Consider the following 24,823-nt stretch of genomic DNA (forward strand, 5'->3'; position numbering starts at 1 on the left):
GACTGCGTTTTATTCTGTTGTGTGAAAAGTTTCAGTGACGAAAGTATTTTGAATGAGTCTTTGAAAGTTATCAAAGACTGGTGTGCTAAATGTGACATGAAAATTAATTTAAACAACTACCTGTATGAGAGTTACAAATAAGAAAACCCCCCTGCAATATTCCTATACCGTTAACATGAAAGAAATCAAGCGTTCCAAGCATGTAAACTATCTCGGAATCACTATTACCGATAATTTGAGATGGGGCAAACATATTGCGTGCATTTACGGATCTGCGCAACGTAAGCTTGGTTTCCTTAAAAGGAGGCTACGGAATGCCACTCCCGATGTCAAACTCGCGGCATATAAAACTATAGTGAGGCGCCAGCACTGGAATATGCAGGTATCATTTGAGACCCTCACAGCCAAACGGAAATTAGTTAATTAGAAAGATTCCAAAGGCTAGCGGCCAGCTTCATTTTTTTTTTCGTGCTACGACAGAAAACAATCCTTGACTGCGCTCCTTGACAGGGACAGTCTAAAACCTCTGTCTCAACGAAGAAAAATAGCGCGGCTGAAATTCCTGTATGAGCTTTATAATAAAAAAAAAAAAACTTGAAAATAGATCCAGACCTATATCTACGACGTCCGGTACGGGTATCAGCTCGTACAAATTACCATCATGCCATTCAGCCTTACACGCCAAGGGTTGACACATTCAAATTTTTATGTCTCATTCAAACCATTGTTCAATGGAACAGACACGATGCCAATGTGTTCACAGGATGCCACTCAGCCGGAATGTTTCAGGGGAGGCTGGAAATGCTTTTTGTGTAAATGTGTTTACAATGTTGTCCCACTTGTCCCACAGTATTGGAAACAATATATATATATATATATATATATATATATATATATATATATATATATATATATATATATATATATATATATATGTATGTATAGCGCACGGGGTCGATTAGCATGTTCGCTACACGCTATTGCTCGTGTTTTCATTTTGCTTCCTAATGTTGTCAACCCGGACGTGATCAAGCACTGTCCTGGCGTTTCCGTCAAAATGTGACAATTTCTGTGCACACATAATGTCACGTCGTGCGCGACATGTCTTGTTTTTGAGGATTTAATTAATGAACACAGACTTTCACTAATTTTTATGACAAGAAAAACGTGATAACTATCGGTAATAAAAACTCGAACCGAAGGTAAACAGTCGAGGAGCGCTATAGTAAGAAACTAAAGCAGATTCAATTTGAAATCAAATGCATTGGCAAGAACTAATTGATTTAGTCTTAATTTCACTATTCAGAGGAGCGAACTTTCGGAGCACTTTATCGTTTCTGCTTGGGTGTCGTCGCGTTTGAATATTCATACTGCATCTTGCCTCAATTTCTGAAAAAGAATAAATGATGGAATCATACGCCGGGAAAGATATTTCTTTTATATATATATATATATATATATATATATATATATATATATATATATATATATATATAAATATGTGTGTGTGTGTGTGTGTGTGTGAGTGTGTGTGTGAGTGTGTGTGTGTGTGTGCTTGTGTGTGTGTGTGTGTGTGTGTGTGTGTGTGTGTGTGTGTGTGTGTGTGTGTGTGTGTGTGTGTGTGTGTGTGTGTGTGTGGCTACGAAAGTTTAGCGCACATAAATTGACAAGCTCATCTGAATAAATATCGAATGATTTCAGGGTTGAAGTGGTCGCGTAACTTCGGTGAACTTGACGTGACATTGTGGCACAACACATCTTATCATATACACCACCAGAATGAGAATAGTTTTACTGAATAATATATCGTAACCTCGAGAGTTACTACGCCTCCTGAAATGGCTACACCATATCAGCTACTTTCTTCGATCGACAGTGGCTGCAGGGGAACAGGTGACGCGTGTTGTCTTCATTCGCACCACTACTCGTCGATGTGTGAAAGCCTAGGTTCATTGTATTTAATGTACTTGGTAAAAAGAATGGAATGGCTAAAAATAATTGGCTCAAGCTGGTTTACAACTGAACGTCACTCACAGGAAATATTTCCTGCTTGAGGTTTATTGCTTAACAGTGCGCAATAACCTAGAATTTCGAACATATAGCTTGTGCTCTGTTTAGTTTTTAAGCCTGTGCTACTCCATGATGCAGATATAGTGGCCATACTTAGATTACAAAGTTGAACTATTCTGAAGAGTCTATTAGGAAGGAACATACACAAAAGACTAACTGATGTCACACATTCCAAAATGACTAAAGTTCCACGCCATCTTGCTATCTAAAAATTTCCTTTGTAGGTTTCTTGCCAAATAATTCGTAAAAATGCGCGTAGTCATGCTCGGTAACTGACGTTGACTATAAAAATATAAACTGTAAATATTGTCTGAGTGGTCTCTTACTACGAATGGAAAGCCACATGAAGCACAAAATTGCGATATTGCCGCCAACAGCGTCCGTGGCATTTGACGTGCTCTTTCTCTGGTTAACAATTGAGCACCAGATAATCTGCAGACAGACGTGTGAGCTCCGGCACTTGAGTTTTTCAATGACAAACGTGAGCACACGAGGAAGCATTCTCTCTTGGCAAGAAAACGTAGGTCGTGATCAATGTTAAAAAGAGCCTTAAGTTCGTTAGCGAATCGAGTCATAGTATATCCGGCGTGCATCAAAAGACTCACGGCATCTCTTCAGATAACTTCCTTCTTTTCCGTTTTTATTTGTAATTCGTTAACAATTTACTCACTCAAATTGATCTTGTCAAAGTAACTCGCCAAGGAACAGTCGACTGCTCAACACCGATGTGCCCCTTCTGAGTATTAAGATGCTTTGCCTCACACACTATCCCTTTGTGGCGAAAGTAGCTTGCCGCACGGATGACTTCGCCTTCCTAACGTGCGTTAACAGTAGTCAGATATTGTCTCACCATCACGTTTGGATATGATTCGAAGCGCCATTGAGGAAACCCGTTACTTCACAGACTGACAGAAATTAAAGCACAAGAAACGGACATACAACATTGTGAATGTGTGCTCGACCGAGAGCGTCTGCAAACGCGGCGAGTCATTTACCTCCATCAACGCTGGGACTCGAGGCACAACACCATAACAAAATGCGCTCGCCAAGCACACTGCGAGCATAGTTGGCGCGCTTATGCTAAATACCAGTCCCAACCCAACAGTCGAGTGTGAACACATGCTGCAGGCGCTTTCAGTTCAACAACATGCCAGAAGGCGGATTAATCTGCCTTTGGTGGATCTAAAGCAGATGTTCGGCGGAGAGTTTCTTATGCTCCTGATAACATAAGAGTCCCCGATTTCCTTTCACCCGAAGTACAATCGAACTAAGCGTCACAACTGCGTCGGACTCGCGTCGCGCGGGCCCGAGTGGCCTCGTGAGCGCACGGGCCGAGAGCCCGCGCACGTGGAGGGTGCCGTCGACGAGTCTGGCCCTGGCCGGGACCAGCCTCGTCGGGGCGGAGAAAAGGCTGACCTGGGGGCACGGGTTTATTGCGACTGTACAAGGTGGGACGGGGCGGCGCTACGACGGGAAGAAAGGCGGCTGCGGGAAGACGGAGTAGGGCGCCAGGTAGGGCCCGTACAGGGATCCCGCCGAGAAGGGCGACGGCGGCGATGCCGGCAGCGCGGGGCTGTTGGCGTCCAGGCCCGGGTTCTGCTTCTTCCACTTGGTGCGTCGATTCTGGAACCAGATCTTGACCTGCGTCTCGGTGAGCCGCAGCGACAGCGCCAGGTTGAGCCGCTCGCAGACGCTCAGGTAGCGGGTCGTCTTGAACTTGTTCTCGAGAGCCACCAGCTGTTCGTACGTGAAGGCGGTGCGCGCACGCCGTGGCTTGCCCGCCTTGGGCTCGGGCTTCTTCTTGGAGCACGACGAGGACGAGGACGACGACGAGGACTTGCCACCCTTGGCCGGCGACGCGCCGCGTTCGTCGGGTGGCCACTCGGTGGAGGAGTCGAGCAGCGGCCGCCACCGGAACCGCGTACCGGTGAACTTGGCTGGGTCCAGGATGTCGTCGACCGAGAAGGCGGTCGGCTGCTTGGGCGACGAGCCAGGCTCGGCCGGCGACGCCTGCGGCTGCTGCATGGGCTCGTGTTGCTCTGGACGCCCCGCGGCATCGGACGCCGCCGCACGTGACGCCGCCCCTCCGCCAGGGACCGCCTCGCTGGGGGAGGTGGGGGGCGCGCAGGGAGCGAGCGCAGCGCCGCCACCACCGGCACCGCGCGCGGGCCTCCCGCGAGGAGAAGCCAATTTTCCGCTCCTTTCACCCGGGCAGAAAATTAAGGCCGGGGCGCTGCGCTCGCTCGCGTCGCTCTCGCATTCTCATGCAAATGGCAGTCGCTCAATGGGGCGCTGTCAGTGGCGGCGGCGGGGAGGGGGTGAGGTCTTGTTTGCGCGGGGCTGCTTCAATTTGTTCGGTCAACAGTGTTCTCATCGAGATTGGCCCCCGGCCGCCGCCGGTAATTGCGCCCATTAGAGCGGCCGCGGCCAGGGCACGGGCCGCGACAGCGCGCTGCGGCCGCCGGCCAGGCTGAAGGCGCCGACCCGCACGAAGCCCGCGCCCCGGCACGCGGCCGCCGCCGGAGTCAGCTCGCAGTCGACCAGCTGCAAAGGAAGGAGCGGCCGCCGCTCGGTCAGGGGCACGTACGGGCCCGCGGTCTGGGCCGAGAAGAGCAGCCGGTAGCCGCTCGTGCATCCGTCCCGCGGCTGGCGCCAGTACAGCAACGTCCGGTTGCGCGACACAAGGTGCACCCGCACGTCCCGCGGTGTCGCCGGCCGTGGTCCGTGTGCGCTGCACGCCAGCACCAGGGCCGCGGAGGGCAGCGGGAGCGAGAGCTCCACCGAGAGCTCAGCGCCGGCGCCGCTGGTGCCGAACGCCACGAGCCGGGGCTCCTAAGAGGCAGAAGGGCGACAGAGTAACATTACATCATGCAGACGTATTGCTGCGCTGGCTGAATGTTTAAAAGCGAGCTGGACGGCACTAAGAAAATGTAGAGTACCCAGGCGCTGGCAACAGGCCGTTCGCTTTGCGCATTACGGCGCGATCGAGCAGTGAACCTACTACACTCGAAATTAAACCAAGGGCAAACAAATTAATGTAAACAATTGCGTTAAAACACGTTGAAGCGTTCCTGATGCGTAGCATCAGGAATTCATCAGTGTTTCGAGCATCGTTTCATAGAAGTGTAAAACATATTTGTTTAGGGGGGAAACCTTTCGTGCCTGTGGTCCACAGAGCGAATTAGCATAAGGCGTCTCTTTTTGAAGTTTTCCCGTGCTACAAAACAATTAGTGCTGGTGCTGTTTTACTTTTATATTATCGCTCTACAAGATGTTTTATCGACCACTGTGTCTCCAGAGAAAAACAATCACACAGAAACTTCACTGACGTTGTCTAAGAATGCGTAAGCATTATTCGACTCGTTCATCTCCACGCAGCCCGGTGTCAATATCAAATTTATCAAACTTTATCCGACCAGTGCAAACACTTATCAACCCTTATCGGTCGTTATCAGCCTTAATTCACTACATCCGACCCTTAGCAACCCTTATCGGTTGTTATAAACCTTAACGAAGTTGATCCGATATTAATCAAGTCTGATTCGTCCCTATCAACCTTATCGGACATGATAGCCTCTTATCAACCCTTATCACTCCTTATCAATCTTATCGGGCTTTATCCGACCCTTGTCGGTTCTTATCAACCTTATCAGAATTGCTCCGACGATTATAAGCCCTTATCGCTCTTTCGCGCTTTATTAATCCGCGTCGAACCATTATCAACCGTGATCATACCCATATAACACCTCATCATTCCTTATCATCCTTATCAACTCATTGACTGCTTATCTGTCTGCGTTGCGCGAAGCGCATGAGCCCTAAGAGGTCGGTTGCATTTCGGTCGGGGAAGGAACACACCAACGTAAGACGCATCACGCGACTACCGAAACGCATCGATGATGGGGCTTGTATGGCATTAAATTTCCGCAAAATTTGAATTTTCCTAATGTCTACAATGCTCCAAGTCAGGTCTACATGTGGTCCTAAAGATGACTTTTATTCCACCATCACCAAATCTTTCAAAAAAGCCTTCATGGAAACTATTCTCCTTTGACGTTTGTTTTGTGCCGCCGGTACAACACATTCATATGGTTCAGATATTCACCTTCTGCAAACAAGGGTGTTTAGTCCAGTGCAAGCGTCCAATAAAGGCATCCTTCTTTTTGTGTTTTCAGTCACCTCAATTTTCTGTAGCACTTTGTTTTACTTGTCTTGCTGAAAATTCTGCTCCCATGTAATAAAGAAAAAAAAAGTGGGTGTTTAGTCTAATGGGTAAGACCTGTTTTCGCAGCCTGGGGTCGTAGGTTATAAACTCACCACCAGCAACGTCTTTCCTTTCGAATTTATTCTCTTTCTTTTTTATACATTAGTTTTCTTATTGAATGTATTTAAGGAGAGGTTGGTGCCTATGTGTGGCGCCGGCTACTCCTCTTCTCTTACGTGATAGTTACCGTCGGAAAGTTGTCAACAGTCACAAAACTGGACAAATAAACACATGAACGAACATTAACGAGCTAAGTCTCAGTACTGCAATATAAATAAATGTTCGTGCAACAGAAGAGTTCACATGGAATAAATACTAATAAAACCCAAGTGTTCACACGCAACATATGAGTTCACACAGCATAAATGTTCACAAAACCAAGCTGTTCACACAGAAGATGTTGGGCATTTGAATGCCGCACTCTAAATGCAACAAATACAAATGCTACATGAACACGATTACACAATGAACGTGTAATGAAGGGCGCCTGTTAATAATAACAATGCTAGCAATAACTATTTTATGACTTAGTATCCTTGTGCTATTTTTGATTCCTCCAAAAATTGTACTAAGGAGCGCGCAGCGATGATTTGAAGTTTTTCTGTTGACCACGGACCTAAAATTTTTCCTAAGGATAGTGGGCGTGGATCCGAGCCATGTAGTTTTTTCGAGATGTTTTCGCGGGCAGCTTCATGATTTTTACACTGTAGGAGAAGGGGTTGTATGTCTTCTTCAGCCTCTTCACATGAGCATGTAGCATTGTTAATTTTTCTTATCCTCTACAGGAAGTTTTTAGTATAGGCAGTGCCTAGACGAAGCCTATGAACTGTTGTTTCAACAGATCGACAAATTTTAAACGGTATATTGAATTCTATTGTCAACCCTATCATCGCACGCATATATACACGCGCAGTAAAAAGAAATCAACCATAGCAGTGTCATCGTTGGGTTTACTAGCACGTGCTCTTTAACCACGAATGCATTGTGAGTACAAATGAGGAAAGAGTAAAATGAATTCTCGCCAGAGTAATTCGTAAGAGCCAAAGTGTACATTCAAGTCCCGTCGTTCGAACTTCTCCAGTAACCCCAGATTTCTGTTTGTAATGAGAAACTCGAATTATCCAATTGCGAGAAATTATGCATATCCCGCGCACATGTTGGAATGCAACTGAAGTGAAGCTTTCGCGAAGCGATCAATGAAATGCTATAAATTTGCGCGTTTGGCTCCTGCCTCTTCGGCGCAAAGAAAACTCTCGCAGGTATCCTGCTCTCGCGCACCCGTGCTACGCAGTGAGACATATTTTATATTCACTGGTATTTATTAATTTCTTCTGATTAATTTTTCATGTACCGGAAGACTTTTGGGCCGATCGCCCATTGTGGGTACGTGCCGTAGTATGGAAATTATAATCATCATCAACACGCAGCGACCATTTCAGAGAAAGAGACAGACAGACAGACAGACAATGAACTTTTATTAAGGTCCTGAGGGACTAGCCGGTGGAGACCCGTTGGGGTCTCCACCGAGAAAGAGCAAGAAACTTTTATTGACTTAAATGTTTTACGTGCAGTGGTCGGAGACCCTTTAGTCCAAGGCCCCGCTGGCCTCGGCCGCCCGCTTGACGTGTCTTATGAAGGACTGTTGTCCCGCCAGGTCTGAGCTGGTTAGCTGTGCCTCCCATTGCTCCATTGTGTGGTGTGTTTTATCAAACTGGTGTATTTCTTAATTTATTTCTGATTTATGTTTCATGTACCGGAAGGCTTTTGGGCCGATCGGCCGTTGTGGGTAATGTGCCATAGTATGGGCATCATAAGCGTCAACACGCGGTGACCATCGCAATGAGCCAGTTGGTGTTGGCACGAGAGAAGTGTGCGTGCGGTTTTGGCCCATAGTATGTTTTCCATAGGACTGCATAGTCTATGGAAAACTTGTGGGGAAGACGGGAATGCCGAAATAATCTCCTCAAAAGTACATTTATCTCAAATGATTCGGCACTTGAAGGACATTTACGATCAAAATGAATGTCATCAGGTTTGATATACACGTTTGATTAGCTGTACGACTTCGCCTTTCTATAGTTTTTATTGCGGTGAAAGGTGTTGCTTTGTATGATGTTTTTTTTGTATGTACTGCTCGTTGATCTGTTATTAGTTATGATCATCTGTTGCCCATAATATTGTAAATAGTTCCTGTATATACATCATTCATTGTAATAAAAACCGTGTAAAAATGTGGTTTTGGCCTAATGCTTAGAGCGTCGCGTGGCCGCGGTGGGGGACTGAGGCTCGGATCCCGCCACCGGACGCACTTATTTCTTTTTTAAGTTAATACGAATCTACTCGGTGATAACTCGACCACAGACAGACAGACAGACAGACAGACAGACAGACAGACAGACAGACAGACAGACAGACAGACGGACGGACGGACGGACGGACGGACGGACAGACAGACAGACGGACGGACGGACGGACGGACGGACGGACGGACGGACGGACGGACGGACGGACGGACGGACGGACGGACGGACGGACGGACGGACGGACGGACGGACGGACGGACGGACGGACGGACGGACGGACGGACGGACGGACGGACGGACGGACAGACGGACAGACAGACAGACAGACAGACAGACAGACAGACAGACAGACAGACAGACAGACAGACAGACAGACAGACAGACAGACAGACAGACAGACAGACAGACAGACAGACAGACAGACAGACAGACAGACAGACAGACAGACAGACAGACAGACAGACAGACAGACAGACAGACAGACAGACAGACAGACAGACAGACAGACAGACAGACAGACAGACAGACAGACAGACAGACAGACAGACAGACAGACAGACAGACAGACAGACAGACAGACAGACAGACAGACAGACAGACAGACAGACAGACAGACAGACAGACAGACAGACAGACAGACAGACAGACAGACAGACAGACAGACAGACAGACAGACAGACAGACAGACAGACAGACAGACAGACAGACAGACAGACAGACAGACAGACAGACAGACAGACAGACAGACAGACAGACAGACAGACAGACAGACAGACAGACAGACAGACAGACAGACAGACAGACAGACAGACAGACAGACAGACAGACAGACAGACAGACAGACAGACAGACAGACAGACAGACAGACAGACAGACAGACAGACAGACAGACAGACAGACAGACAGACAGACAGACAGACAGACAGACAGACAGACAGACAGACAGACAGACAGACAGACAGACAGACAGACAGACAGACAGACAGACAGACAGACAGACAGACAGACAGACAGACAGACAGACAGACAGACAGACAGACAGACAGACAGACAGACAGACAGACAGACCTACCGACCCTGGGATGGTATACGCAAAGAAAGCTTCACTTTAAGAAGTATCCGGCGGTAGATGGCGCTCTTTTCCTAAGATTGCGGTACCCTCGCGAAAACGGTCCCGCTTGCATGCTGCAGAAATGCTGCTCCTAAACGCGCTGCGAACACTTTAATTATACCAACGTGGAGGGTGGTTTCCCTCATAAACATGAAGTGTTGCCTTTCTTCGAGGTTGGCTACTACACTCATGCTAATGTTTGAGTTGGCCTCGCGCGGCAAATCGACCGCGTGCTCTACTGTTAATGTGCATGGCATTCCTCGCATTGCCAGACCAGTTTTTTTCCCGGCTTTCTAGCAGTCTAGTTATCCCACCAAAAATGTTGGCCGATCCCGAAGTTTGTGCAGTTTAAAAGTGTAGGCCGTTCGCATTGGTATGTGCCACTTGGTATGTGCTGCTATTCAATGGCCCTCTTTGACGCCAACTTGGGTCACTGTGTATGTGCCAGTGAGTACGCGCGGACTTCCCGGCGGCGCCACGAGGAGGCGCAGCTTGTGGAGAGACAAGCTCTAGAGAGCAGCCTGGCTGCAGCATACGCCTCACATTACGCGTTTCGGCTAATCGCATTAGCTAGCCATCGTAGATTCGTTCTGGTCAATTTCTTTTATATAGAACTTATTTTTGGAAGCTTTCTTACCGTGGCTGCTCACTGTCGTGTTCTGGACGGGTATCTCGCCGCTCGCATGAATTTCGCTGTGATACATGAACGCCCTGTCAAAGCTATGCAACCGCCGGGCTAGGCATGGAACATGGTTAGTTCCTTTACTACATGTTTCAGAACACCACTGATGCCGCGCGCAAGCGGGAAGCCAGGTCTGCTTTTGAAGATAAGTTCTTCTAGCTGAGTTCACACGGGTGGCAGTTTCTGGAATCTCGGTATCTTGTAACAACTGCTAGAAAAAATAAATGGCTCTTCCAGGAAAAAAAAGAACGGACCTCCTAAGCGTCGTAGCGAGTCGAAAGAGGTATCGCTACGTAGGCCTCAATAATACAAGAAGCGAGAATTAGTCGCAGAGTAGGTAAAATTAACGGTCCGGTCGTACTTAGCGTCAGTATACTTAGAAATCAAACAGGGTGCAGTATACCCCTGTAAAGAGTGCACCGTCGTAGATGTAGGCATGTTGAGGCAAAGCCGCCTGACGGCACCTTTTGGGCAATGGAGCGAGTTCACTCGCACTAAGCACGGCTTACGCGAGACGATGGTGTCTGGAAGACGGCTTCGGTGGTGCACACAAGAAGCGAAAATTAGTCGCAGAGTATGTGAAATTAACGGTGCGAGCGTCATTAGCGCCAATAAAGAAAGGGTCAACCAAGTGTAGACACTAAAGAAGACAAGGTCGATGTAATTGCGCCTGAAATACGGTGCGAATAAGATACGAAATGAGTGAATAATAAACACGAGAGTCGGCTAACTATGCGCGAGAGTCACCTGAGCAAGGAGAAAATCACGGTGGGTAGCAGTACTGCCAGCTTTACAATGACGGGCAAGAATCCCGACCAACTTTAGCCTAACGATTGCACGCCTGGCATCACAAAATTATATATAAAGCGGCGGATATTCGCTAGTGATTGAAGCGTTGATACGCTGTTGTTTTTCCCTTCAGAACGTGGCATACAGTCGACAGCAAAAGTTTGCGAACGACGTGAGCCTGCACCAAAGCCCATGGACCTGATAAAAGTAGCGACAACTGCAGGCAGCTCGTGGTTTGTACCATGACCAAGAGATTTAAATTGCATGTGCCTAATGCGTCGAGTTACATTAAACAGCCGTGTGACATTAGGCGGATAATCCGCTGGTTCGGTGTCTCTTACAAAGCCGTTCGCTAATAGTTTTCCCTTTCTCTTCGCATGAACTAGCAGAGGCGGGTCACCACCTACTGATGTATGTATCTTTACGATTGGGGAAGCTATTGGATGTTTACTGATTGGTTGCGAATGGAGAACAATTGCGTGGGCGGAGTGCAGGACCTGCTCACGAGCCATATCAGGGGGCGAGCTGAGGTCATCGTCCAATAGCGTAACTCGGCGGCGATATCAAACCTTGTCGCTGCTTGTCGAAGATCCACCGGTTTTAGTGTTGAACTGCATCTCAGCGCCACCCAGCGGTGCGATGCCTGTCATCGAGAGCAGCGCTAATGTGTCTCTTGTTTTCGCCGGCGTGTCAATTTTCACGTACCATGCGAGACTCTTCTACATTGTGCCGCACAGGCAACCAGCCTTTGCACGGAACGCGCAGCGTCGACTACCCGCGTGCGAGACCGCCGTGCGCCATACGGACGAGAGTTGACAGCGCCATATCCGTTCGCTGCGTTCGCATGGTATAGCTGTTATCCTGAGGTCGGGCGCAGTCGATGTAGATGGCCTTGTTAGTGTGCAGCCGTTAGAAGTACGTACCTCGTTAGCCCTGATGTGGTCCAGCTGGAGCGCGCTGGGGAACGGCGGGCAGCCCTGACGCACCCAGGATGCGTACGGATTGGTCAGCTGGTTGTCGACCTGGTACACAGCCCACGATGAACCTGCGCACAAGAGCCGCTGGCTCGTTGCGGAGTGGGTCTTTGGGAGCGCGACTACATGAGGGTATGCGGCTAAGCCTAAGCGCAAACAGAAATTTGAGCCATTTTCAGGCCTTTTCCGCAATGTCTCTATTGGATTTCTCTAATGTCTGTATCGTCTCCCTTCGGGTTTGGTGATGACAGGTTCTTTGAAGGTAGCAGTTACATAAGGGCTGATTTGGTGCGAATAAAAGACAAAGCTACTTGCACACAGAGGTGATCTACTTGCACGCAATAATTTAAGAAAGAAAATGCAGATCCAACGTACAGTTTAAAATCTATGTGAAACGAAGCTTTATCGAAGCTGTTAAATACATGCTTTACAACTAACGCCGACTTGTATGTAATTAACGGAATTAAGAAACCCATAATAAATAAAATAAAACAATCAATCAATAAATAAAACAGAAAGAAAAGGCTATGATGTTGTCGCTTCCCTGCCGACGCGCATGGTCTGCAGGCACACAGTCCAGAAATCTCTAGTGCTTGCTGCCAGCTTCGACCGGTTTGACCATATGCTAATATGGTTGCTAATCTAGCAGTCTGGTTGACCATACGACTGATTTTTGTACTTTGCCATTACAGATGTCTTAAAAGTTATGTGTGTTATTATCAGAAAAGAAAAGGCTGGTGTTATCGGCGTGTACGAGTATATAAAGTTTTTACTGCAATTCATAGGTATACCATATCATCAATATATAAGATAAACAATAAATGACCCAATATATTCTCGTTTAACTACCTTCATAACTTGTGACTTTTAATTATTTATTTCGACGATTTATTGCCAGTCACATGCACAAGATTTTATTAGCTCCAGTGTGCAACGCCTTATCCCATAATAGCTTATTTATTAGAAGTGTGTGGTTAACTAAATCGAATACCTTTGTATAATCAACAAACAGTCCAACCGTTATAGATTTCTTTTCAAACTATGTAATAATGTATTCTTCTTGCTGAAGTAATGCCATTTCAGGGGATTTATTTTTGTAAACAACAACAACAACAACAACAACAACAACAACAACAACTGTTCCAAGAGCCAAGGCGACTCCCAAACTCTGCCTATAGTATTATGCCTGGGGCACACTGCCTACTTGTGGGTTAGTTCGGCGTCATATCTTTACACCGAATAATTTGTTTCTTGTTCCGTGCCCACATTTCGAAACCTGAAGAGATGACCAGATAAAATTAAGTTTCGTAGGAACATTAGTATCTACGATACTGGGTATGCGTTGACCCACGATGGTAACAAATGTTGTTGCTCCCTCCAGACAGCGTGGCCCAACGCAAGACGCACGTAGTTTTCACAACTCGCGCATTTAGCAGCGTGTGTGGACGGGGATATGCTGACTTTTAGTGACCATGGGTACGCATTGCTTGTCATTGACATTTTATGCACTGCGGTCACATGAAGCTGTGTGTGAAAACTGTGGTGGGAACATTCAGCTGTCAGAAAACACTACAATGCACTCAGGTGTCTCCTGCACTTAAAACATTGAAAACAGCTTTGATGGTTGTCGCTCTCACATGTAATGATGACTGCATTGTCAGATGCAATGTACTGGAGTCATTCAGAAGTTCACCAGAACGCTAGTCAGAGCAGGAGTTACACAGCATTAACGAGCATTGACTTTACCCCGTCGGTAGGGTTACACAGCAGGCCGAAAAATAGGCCTCGAAGGCAAGGCACCAAACCAAAAAAAAAAGTGATTCTGCTGACAACTACTCGGCTGGTGCTTCTTGAATAAGCCCATAAATTCGTATTTCTTTCATTTTACTTCATCCGCTTTAAAATCAATTGTCTCTGAACACGAATTCTTTCAACGTTTCTCCTAGTATCTAAGTGACCGAAAATGCAAAGAATTTTTGTTTCAGTATTGAGTGCACAGACTAGAATATCTACTGTGGTATAATTATTGCGGTTGAATGAAGTGTTATTTTTCCACAAATCATTTACTTCCTAATAACTTTAATAGAGAGAGTGTAAGAATGGGGTTGGAAATTAATATGCAGAAGACAAAGATAATGATCAATAGCCGGGCAAGGCAACAAGAGTTCAGGATCGCCTGTCAGCCTCTAGAGTCTGTGAAGGAGTACGTTTACCTAGGTCAATTATTCATAGGGGATCCTGATCATGAGAAGGAAACTTACAGAAGAATAAAAACGGGTTGGAATGCGTACGGTAGACATTGACAGCTCCTGACTGAAAGCTTACCATTATGATTGAAAAGAAAAGTGTACAATTAGTGCATTTCACTGGTGCTAACGTATGGGGCAGAAACTTGGAGACTGACAAAGAAGCTTGAGAACAAGTTAAGGACCATGCAACGAGCGATGGAAGGAAGAATGTTAGGCGTAATGTTTAGAGACAGAAAGAGAGCGGTGTGGATCAGAGAGCAAACCGGGATAGCCGATATACTAATTGACATAAATAGAAAAAAATGGAGCTGGGCAGGTCATGTAATGCGTACGTTAGATAACCGGTGGACCATTAGGGTTACAGAATGGGTGCTAAAAGAGGGGAAGCGCAGTCGAGGATGGCAGAAGGCTAGGTGAGGCGATGAAATTAGGAACTTCGCGGGCGCTAGTTGGAATCGGTTGGCGCAGGACAGGGGTAATTGAAGGCCTTCGTACTGCAGTGGACATGAAATAGGATGGTGATGATGATGATGATGACGACGACGACGATGATGATGATGATGATGATATCATCTACATCTACTGAGCGATCTCTCTGCCTTTCTGCAACTAAATTTCTTTCTGTCTACATCTATTGAGAAAAATGGTCAACAATGGGGTTAAAATGCATGCTAGGTGTAGTGCCTAACCTCTAAAATTATATCATATAGCATTTATCTAACCGCTTCAAGAATACTTCGCCTTGCTAAAATTCCAATTTATCCGTCGGAACACGCATTTCGAATGGGGGCGAAACGCAAGAACGCCCGCGCACTTAAATGTAGGTGCACGTTAAAAATACCCAGGTGGTCAAAATGAATCTGGAGTCCCCCACTATGGCGTGCCTCATAATCAGATCCTGGTTGTGGAACGCGAAACCCCATAATTTGTTTTCTTATATCCGTCGGAACTGCATAATAATTTGGTTCTAGTTGGCATGAAAATATTGTTAAACGGGATGAAAACAGGTTCCTCAATGCGTGCAAGTGATATATAGAGTGGTTGTGGATCGTATGGCGGACGACGACGACGATCATCATCATCATCATCATCATCATCATCATCATCATCATCATCATCATCATCATCATAATCATTATCATCATCATCATTTATTGGTCCTTAAACACCCCCGGAAGGGGCATTACATAAGGGGGGGGCGGAACAATGAACACAACAACGTAGGTCACTGTCAAACGTTGTCACAATCAGTGATCAGCAGGATATACACAGAAGAAAAGTACAAAAACTCTTTAAATAAGCATTAACAAGTATAACAATAGCAACAGTAAAGTAAACAGAGGCAAACAGAAGCAGGCAAGAATTTTCACATCATGTTTTGAAATAGGATGTCAGCAACTGCCGGAACTTATATGGATCGCGTTCCATTACAATATGGTCTGGTAATGAATTCCATTCTTCAATTGCAAGAGGCAGGAATGACTTGTTAAATGCGTTAGAGGAGCCGTGCAGACATAGAATGCTCATGGAGTTGAAAAGACGGCGTGATGTTTGGAGAGGTGGAAGCAGGAGAGAGTCCCGAAGCGAAGGAAAACAGAAGTATAGCTTATGAAATAATTACAAACGGGCGATTTTTCGTCTGTGCGTCAGAGGCTCGATGTCAAGCGATAATTTTATATTGGTAACACTGGAGTGGGTGGCGTAGTCGGATAAAATATATCGGGCTGCACGGTTTCGAATGGCTTCTAGGCTATCGACTAGGTAAGCCTGATGTGGATTCCAAATTGGGGAGCCAAATTCTAGTTTGGTTCGGACAAAAGTTTTGTAAGCTAGACTGCGAATAGAGGGAGGGGAGAAGCTGACGTGCCGTCTGATGAACCCAAGTGATTTCGATGCATCAGCTGCAATCTTCGTGATGTGCTCGGACCAGGTCAGTTTGCTGGTGATGTGGATTCCAAGATAACGGTAAGATTCAACTTGGGAAAGGGTGGTTAAAAATTAATATATGGGGCCTGACGTGCCAAAACCACTTTCTGATTATGAGGCACGCCGTAGTGGAGGACTCCGGAAATTTCGACCACCTGGGGATCTTTAACGTGCACCTAAATCTAAGTACACGGGTGTTTTCGCCCCCATCGAAATGCGGCCGCCATGGCCGGGATTCGATCCCGCGACCTCGTGCTCAGCAGCCCAACACCATAGCCACTGAGCAACCACGGCGGGTTGGAAAGGGTGGTTGAGTACCACGAATATGCGTAGCTGAGGTTAGTGCGCTTGCTTGTTACCTGCATGTATTTGCACTTTGATACATTCAGCTTTATTAGCCATGTCGAACACCAGTCTTCAATTCTGTCTAAGTCATTTTGAAGCAATAACTGATCATTGGATGTGGTTATGAGGCGGTACAAGACACAGTCATCTGCGAAAAGACGAATGCACGATGAAATGCTGGAAGGAAGATCGTTTCTGAAGATTAAAAGCAAAAGTGGGCCGAGCACCGAGCCCTGCGGGACGCCAGAAAGAACTTCAGTTGTGGGCGAATGATCATTATCGATAATAGTGAATTAACAACTACCGGATAGAAAACAACGAATCCATGTTAATATCAGCGGATCAAGACACAAGCATGAAAGTTTGGCTAAAAGGCGCTGATGGGGTACACGATCGAAAGATTTCGAGAAGTCGAGATATATGATGTCCGTCTGAAATGAGGAATCTAAATTTAGGTGAAGGTCGGTTGTGAAATGGAAAAGTTGGGTTTCGCATGAGTAACCGGGTCTGAAGCCGTGCTGGTTCGGAAAAAAGAAGCTGTTGGAATTAAGGTGAGATGCAACTTGTGAATAGATTATATGCTCCAGTAGTTTGCAAGCTGTGCATGTTAGTGAAATCGGTCGGTAGTTAGAATGATCAGAACGGTTACCTGCTTTAAAAACAGGTACTACCTTGCTCAGCTTCCAGTCATCTGGAATTGAGCCGGTAGCAGTCGATTGCATGAATATTATTTGCAGAAACTGGCTTGATATGTCCTTGGTGAATTTCAGTATCTTAGACGATATATTATCTGGTCCAGGGGCGCTTGAAACTTTAAGCCTTTCAATAAGTTTTATGATACCATGTGTAGTGATGATAACAGGCGGCATCTGTGAAAACGGAAACTTAGATAGGGGAAGGATATCTAAGGTCGGTTCATTAGTAAAAACCGAGGAAAAGTAAGAATTCATTACATCACTGCGTTTGTCTGGAGGAACTTCAGAACCGTTATTGCTAACCAATGAGACATTATGTGATGTCATAATGGCGGGAGTTAAATGTTTCCAGATTTTTGTTGGATTGGAGCGAATAAAGTCCTGTAAATCCAGATGATAAAATTTTCTTTTTGAGCATCGCAAAAGTTTTGCGTAATCTCGAAGGCAAGAGAAATACTTTTCCCAACGGAAAGCGCTAGCCGAATGTTTTGCTGCCCGGAAGAGTCGTTTCTTTTTATTTGAGAGTTTTCTAAGGGCATTAGAAAACCATTAAGGGCATTAGATGCAGAGCTTTAGTTTAGGGAAAGCAAGGCGTTGGGGCCTTTAGCTCTTAGGTGCGTTTGCGTTTGTGTACGCAAGCAGAAACACGTTATGTGTTAGCGGCCCCAAACGGAAGCCGCAGTAAGGTCGCATGCGCTCGCAGCGCCATCGATGTCTGATCGGTACTGCGTTATCATTTTCTAAAATATGAAATCAAGCATATGAAGTAAAGTACATTAAACTATTTTTATTAGAAGTGGTTAATATATATAAAATCGATGTCTGTCGACACTAGGCAAACTATCTATAAGATTATCTACGCGTCTACGTCACGACTGAGGCCGAGCCGAAGCAATCCAAACATACGTTTGGTAAACTGTAGTTAGGCGTCTCGTGCAGCATAATCCGTTGTGGTCTGTATTTCGTTTATTTAGAGCCTCCTGCAAATTTTGACATGCCACCGTTCCGGCGACAGCGTGCCGGTGTGCTCTGCGACCCAGCTTCTTTACCACGTCGGCCGTGAAATGCACACGTGCACACGTCCTCGCCGACGCAGCCATGTTCTCCGTCTGTGTTGCGTAATGGGCGGCTTGTCTCGGCTGGTGTCGCTTCTCGTCTCTTAAGTTCTCGTACACCGTGAGGGTCACGTGGGTAACGTGACCGCTTAGGGGAAGCGATGTGTTCGGCCGCCCCAACAACCCAAGGACGCAAGTAGACGTAGTGGTCTGCGCATGCGCAGTACCGTCGCCCCTACTTCTTGCGTATGCAAGCCGCTTGCGTCCCCTAAACTACAACTATCTGATATCAACAAGAGGTTAACGCGTCGGGCTTTCTGCGAGTTGCGCATAAACTTGAAAATATATCCCCGAGACTTGCGCGTCGAATCAAATTTGGTTTATTGCGTTGAATAAGTGAAATGTAAAACAAATACGAGAATTGAATGCAACGAGTTCCTAAACGTATCAATAGTCAGTGTGGGCCAATGCTATTAAATAGACAAAATGTTAACGATCGACCCGACGGCTCGCACATCTCACGGCGTCATCAAGGCATGCACAGCGCTCCAAGCTCATTTAGCGTCGTCTCGTCCAACAGTTAGCCGTCTCGGTAGCCCCATGATCCAGCGCAGCAGTAGTCCATGTGCCATATAAAAATGCAGTGGCTGCCCGTTGTAGTCCGACCCCGCCGGCTTGAGAAGCAGTGTCCACACGTCGCTGTTGGATGGAGAATATTCAGTTCCTGTTCGTATGTCTAGTGCGCAAATCACGGTGACAGGACCGACTATGATGTCAACGAAGCTCGGAATATAAAGGTGCAGAGTGCGTGCAAAGATCATCAGCCAGGTTTGTCCCTACTACATTCGGCAACACGATGGGATGCCTGCCGGCCCGCATTTTTCAAGAGTGTCTTCGTCGCGGTTGCAAGCTTGCTTACAAGCTATTCCAGAGCCACATGACATGCCACTGTCTGCCGGCATTTCATTGCTTTTGCAGGCTTCAGAGGCCTCTTTTCCCTCTTTGACAGCAGAATCTTGAGCTGTACTATCTTCCTCATCAATGGCAGTTGTATCAAGGTCTGCCATATCGCTTGTATGAAGTAGGCGCCCGTCGGGGTCTTGAGCAGTCACTCCTCTTTTATTAATATCCATGCTTCCTTGCGACTCCACAGGTACTTTTGGTGGGCTGCAAGTGGTTACGATGCTTGAGTGCTGGTTGGCTTGTTTAGCCTCACTCACCATGGGCTCAACTAGAGCAGTATCAGGAGAACTAGAGCCCAAACCTTTGTCATCGTCGGCCTTTTCGATATAAGTTAGTTTCTTGGATGCTTTCGACTGCGAGGAGGCTTCCAGCTGCTGCCGCTGCGTCCATTCTGCTCCTGCAGCGCTCTTCTGACTGGGAAGCTCTGGGACCATGTCGTAAGTGGGTTTCTTGATACTCATCCTCCTCCTCAGTGACTTGCTCGACGTATTTACGACGCTTCCAATGACGAGCGAGAAAATGGAACCGTTAGGTTTCATACAGTCTTCGTAGACAGTCGCACCGGTCATACCGAGAAGGGATGGCGAGGGCCGGGCTATGACTATATTCGCGTCGCTGTCATCGTCATCAGGATCGCTCTCCGGAACAAAGCCGGGTGAAGGTGGTGGAGTCTCGTCTATTGCAGTTTTTGATGACACTGGCGGTGTCTTGTGGTTGTTCTCTTCCGCCAACGATCCCCGCTCTGTCCTGTACTTTAGCAAGGCAGGAACTTCCCGGGGTAAGAAATCCCTCTTGGTCGGCGCGCAGAAGTCGTCGTCATCATCGTGGCCACTATCGTTGTCGTAACACGGCTGAGATGCTTCCCATAAGATGAAGCTGAGCTCTGACACACGCGACAGGCGGCACCGGTATCTTTGCTTCTGTCGCGTGCGAGCATATACGCAGTTTTCTTCCGCGTATTCCTCCGCTTCGTCGTTGAATAGCTGCGTGACTGCATTGAGCCTGTCGTGTTCATCCTGGTTGACGCCAGCTGCATATGGCTGTGTTACTGCTTTCAAGCTTTCATCCTGTTCTCTGCATCCTGCCATTCTGCCAAGAAAAAGCTCGAGGCTTTGCAGAATGAGCTTTGGCGCAACTTGGAGTGAGGCCAGTGCCTCCTTGCACAAGCCTCTGCAGCTGGTCGCTTGGAAGTGATGAAGGCAGAGGTAGCTGAATTGGAGCCGCTGGTTGAGGAGTCTGAGATCAAGGCCAAGCAGCAGATGTTCAACCAGCTCGCGATTCTCCTGTGCCAGAAGTGCAATCATTGGGAGGGCCGCAACAGCGCCGCCATTGCTCACTTGTACAGCCTCTAAGGAACGAATCCTGTGGCGTTCGCGGCCAGCGAAAGGCGACCGTGTGTTAAGGGAAGGGAACGGCAACCAGTGATGTCCTTTCCGTATGCGGGCGCAGAGGAGCTCACCACAAGCTGATGGCTGGTGGACGCCACTGCGTGCTAAGCCTCGCACACAGCCCGTTGTAAGGGCCGCAGCGGTAGGGCCCTGGGCTCGATGGCTCGATCGTCGTGCTTCTTGCTGAGAGAGTTGACGCTCAGCCGACTTGAGACGCAGGGTCCACAGCTGCAGCTGTTGGTCACCGTCACTGGTAATGGCGTTGACCAACGCGGCGAATTGGATTACTGTAGCTAGTTGCACTTTCTCAGCTCGTTGGTGATGCGCTGACGGGGAGCGCCTTCGCTGCCAGCAACACCGAGGTCTTCCACGGTCCCTCTGCAAAGGTAGTTTTACTGTAGAACCTTGCACAGACGATTCAGCTTCTCCGGGATTGTCTCGAAGACACGTCGAATGTTCTCGTTCCTCGTGCATCTGTGCTGTGGCTTCACCAACAGCCATCTTGCCAGTCATCGATGTTCAGGTTCTGTGGATCCTGTGGCCGTTGCGATGTTGGGTTCTACTTGTATTGACCACGAGCGATCCAAGTCAATCAGAAAATACTTTTTTGTCGGACTGGAACGGTTGCTGCTGCTTGAAAATGGGATTCCATGAACGTGCATCACCTGCACGAGGACACTTAGGACCACTTCTTTGTCATCGTGGAACACAGCGTGATCAGTTCTGAATAAGTAAAGACAACGATTAATTTTCGTAAAATGATTTGTCTGCTATTTGTATGGTGCGCATCTAGCGCGTACAACGTGACTTTGTATATGTATATAACCTGGTCAGTGTAATAGAAGATTCAGTGGTGAGTCAGCGCTTGAGTTGAGTATATTATTTCCGTCGTCCGTTTCGCGCTGTTCGTTTACGAAGTTTTATGGCGTACTGTATAACTATGGAAATTTCACAGCGGTGCAACTGTTGCTTTCTGACTAAAAGAATATGTCTTTTGATGTCGGCACGATAAAATATTTTGGCAGAACCCAACTCACGGTGGCTGTGGATGTTAATGCGATTTGTTTTAGAAAAAGAAAAGGATAAGAATAGACATGGACTTGTCCGTGTATATGTTTATCCCATCTCTTATTTTGCCCCTAAAGCTACTTCTGGTCATGTACCAACTAACCCGACAGGAGACGTCACTAAGATTTGGAGCAATGTAGGTACACACGGTACTGCTGAAGACATCTTCATTAATCAGATTAGCATTCTTTGCCAACTTTAGGCACATTGAGCCTATCTACCTTGCTATCTAGCCTTTTACGCTGACCGATTGGCCCAACTTGTCTACTAGCTTGGACAACTAGACCTGTTCTCGTGGTCGTGATGCCATCGGGACCGTTGCATCGCTGTCATTCCAGCATCGTCATGCGACTGGGATTATGGCGTTGTCCTCACACCATCACCATGACAGAGTTCTCATACCTTCATTGTCATACCATAGTTCGGATGCTGTCGTGTTCATTCGATATCGTCCTCATTAGAGTTTGTCATCCAGTTGTCATCATACTGTCGTCGGTATGCCATCGTCGTCACTGCGCCGTCGTCATACAGTCATCGTCATGCCATCTACTCATGGCCGAAGTTGAGAAGCCAGTGTCATAGCAAATTGGCCGATACCGGCGAGAGTGTATGTTGCATATAGCCTAAGCAATGGAAGTCTCAGAATGACCAAACAGTACAGATTCCAAGTAAAGGTGTTTTCAGCAATACGGTGGTTAGCTATATTGTCTGAATTTTCATCGAATTAACGTCGACAGGCACCGTGAGATGGAGTCGGCCGGAATCTTCTTAGAATCTGCAGTGGTTGGTCATTCTGGCATTTCCATTCCTTCCGCTGTATGCAACAATTGCTCAAAGTCGGCCATGACAAAGGGTCGGCCAGGACAATGACGACATTATGAGCACTGTATGTTGACTAAACCGTGACGACGATGGAATGACGAAGAAGGAATGGCGTCGATGGCATGACGAAGACAGTACGACAACGACGGGATGACGATTATGAAATTAATACTATTGTATCATGGCGGCAGCGTGACGACCATAACAAGGGGCCAATAGTATCACGACGATGGCATCACGACGATGATATGAAGAGAACAGGACGGCGAAGCTCCAAATAAAAATTAAATTATGGGGTTTTTACGTGCCAAAACATTTTCTGATTACGAGGCACGCCGTAGTGGGGGACTCCGGAAATTTGGACCACCCGGGGTTCTTTAACGTGCACCTAAATCTAAGTACACGGGTGTTTGCGCATTTCGCCCCCATCGAAAGGCGGCCGCCGTGGCCGGGATTCAATGCCGCGACCTAGTGCCTAGCAGCCCAACACCATAACCACTAAGCAGCCACGGCGGGTGAAGCTCCAATTATGACGATGTAACGACCACTACAGAATCACAGCGACAGTATGACAACGAATGCATGATGGCGACTGTATGATGACGATGCACTGACGATGATGACATCAAAAAGGTGACATAATCGCGACTGAATACGGCAACAGCACACAGATGTAATGACGAAGAAGGAAACACGTCGAAGGGATGACGAAGGCGGAATGACGCCCACGGCACGACGAAAATTGGAGGACGTTTCTGAAATGATGACGATGGTAAGACGACAGCTTGACGACTACGGTATGACGACAATGGGATGACGTCAATTCTAAGTAACCAATGCTAGTAAACAACTTGGGTCACTGGGTGGGAAAATGGTTAGATACATCCACGGACGTAGATAGATAGATAGATAGATAGATAGATAGATAGATAGATAGATAGATAGATAGATAGATAGATAGATAGATAGATAGATAGATAGATAGATAGATAGATAGATAGATAGATAGATAATCTCGACGTGAATAAACGTACTCGCGAGTCGCTGTGCTGATGCGAGATACTTTGTACACATTAGTGGTTGAGGAACCAAGATGTTGCGGCGTAAGTTGTGCGCGAGATAGTCACAAACAAGCGCGGTATTAGAACAGGCTAATTGCGGCCTATACTGCACAAGAACAGTATGAAAAAAAAAGCAGCAAGGAAAAGCGGCGGCTTTGTTTTTATAAAATTCAGATTGCGGGTCACGGAAAAGGCTCCCAGGAACACATGTTGCGTGGTTCGTGAATAAATTGCGCTTAATAAAGCGTGCAATATTCAGATATTAGTCGCTGTTACTGCGTCGCCCTTCCCCTGAATCTCCATCATATCATTATCGTTTGAGCCGTTTAGTGCAGGAGGGATATATCGTACGCATCACGTAGATTGAACTCTTATTTTATGGCGACAGCAATGATTCGGACATTTCAGCCGAATTTTCACCATCTCCGTGAAAGCGATGTTCCGTATAAAGTCCACGTGCGATAAGATCCTATATCGTGCGCCACACGCACCATATGCTGTGGGTGCGAGAGAAGGCATTCGAGGATCCGCCTTGGTTGCTTAATGGCTATGGTGTTGGGCTGCTAAGCACGAGGTCGCGGACTCGAATACCAGCCACGGCGGCCACATTTCGATGGGGGCGAAAACACCCGCGTACTTAGATTTATGTGCATGTTAAAGAACCCCAAGTGGTCCCAATTTCCGGAGTCCCCCACAACGGCGTGCCTCAAGATCAGATCGTAGTTTTGGCACATAAAGCCCCCCCCCCCCCCATATATATATATATATATATATATGTAGTGTAAGCATTCGAGGATTCGCCGATAAGGATCGTGGCTTCATATACTCAGTGTTCCCGCTCGCCCAAAATTGGAGGTGAAGTGCTCCAGCGCGCGCTGGGTAAGGAGCACAACTGTTCTCCTCTAGTCGGGCCATTGCTGTCATATCTTGGAGGTAATCTGTGGCTGGCGCAAAGACAAACGGCGAGTCTAGATGGTTCGTGGATTCGTGCTGGGTTGGAGGTCGCTTAGTGTCAATTTTTCTAGACGCGGTAAAGTGAGAGGACGCACGACCTATTA

General features: G+C 47.0%; 2 protein-coding genes across 3 annotated transcripts in view; both read right to left on the reverse strand.

Moving 5' to 3' along the window:
* Positions 1–3,487: 3,487 nt before the first annotated feature.
* LOC126545328 (homeobox protein SAX-1-like) lies at positions 3,488–4,468 on the reverse strand. The gene has a single exon (XM_050193132.3). It carries the CDS (start codon positions 4,093–4,095, stop codon positions 3,535–3,537), a length of 561 nt encoding a protein of 186 aa, XP_050049089.1. The 5' UTR covers positions 4,096–4,468; the 3' UTR covers positions 3,488–3,534.
* Positions 4,469–4,473: 5 nt separating this feature from the next.
* The window catches only part of Idua (alpha-L-iduronidase), a 355,977-nt gene continuing 335,627 nt past the window's right edge, over positions 4,474–24,823 (reverse strand). For both annotated transcript variants that reach the window (XM_050193130.3, XM_055061477.2), the window contains 2 exons: positions 12,143–12,264; positions 4,474–4,902 (listed from right to left, as the gene is read on the reverse strand). In XM_050193130.3, coding sequence (XP_050049087.1) covers positions 4,483–4,902; positions 12,143–12,264 — 542 coding nt within the window. In that variant the 3' untranslated portion in view covers positions 4,474–4,482. The remainder of the gene's footprint in view (positions 4,903–12,142; positions 12,265–24,823) is intronic.

Source organism: Dermacentor andersoni, chromosome 1 (genome assembly GCF_023375885.2).
Source record: "Dermacentor andersoni chromosome 1, qqDerAnde1_hic_scaffold, whole genome shotgun sequence".
In the NCBI taxonomy this organism is placed as follows: domain Eukaryota; kingdom Metazoa; phylum Arthropoda; class Arachnida; order Ixodida; family Ixodidae; genus Dermacentor; species Dermacentor andersoni.

What these genes read in the sequence shown, in the direction of transcription:
- LOC126545328 (XM_050193132.3), bottom strand. Translation starts at nt 4,095, where the DNA reads ATGCAGCAGCCGCAGGCGTCGCCGGCCGAGCCTGGCTCGTCGCCCAAG.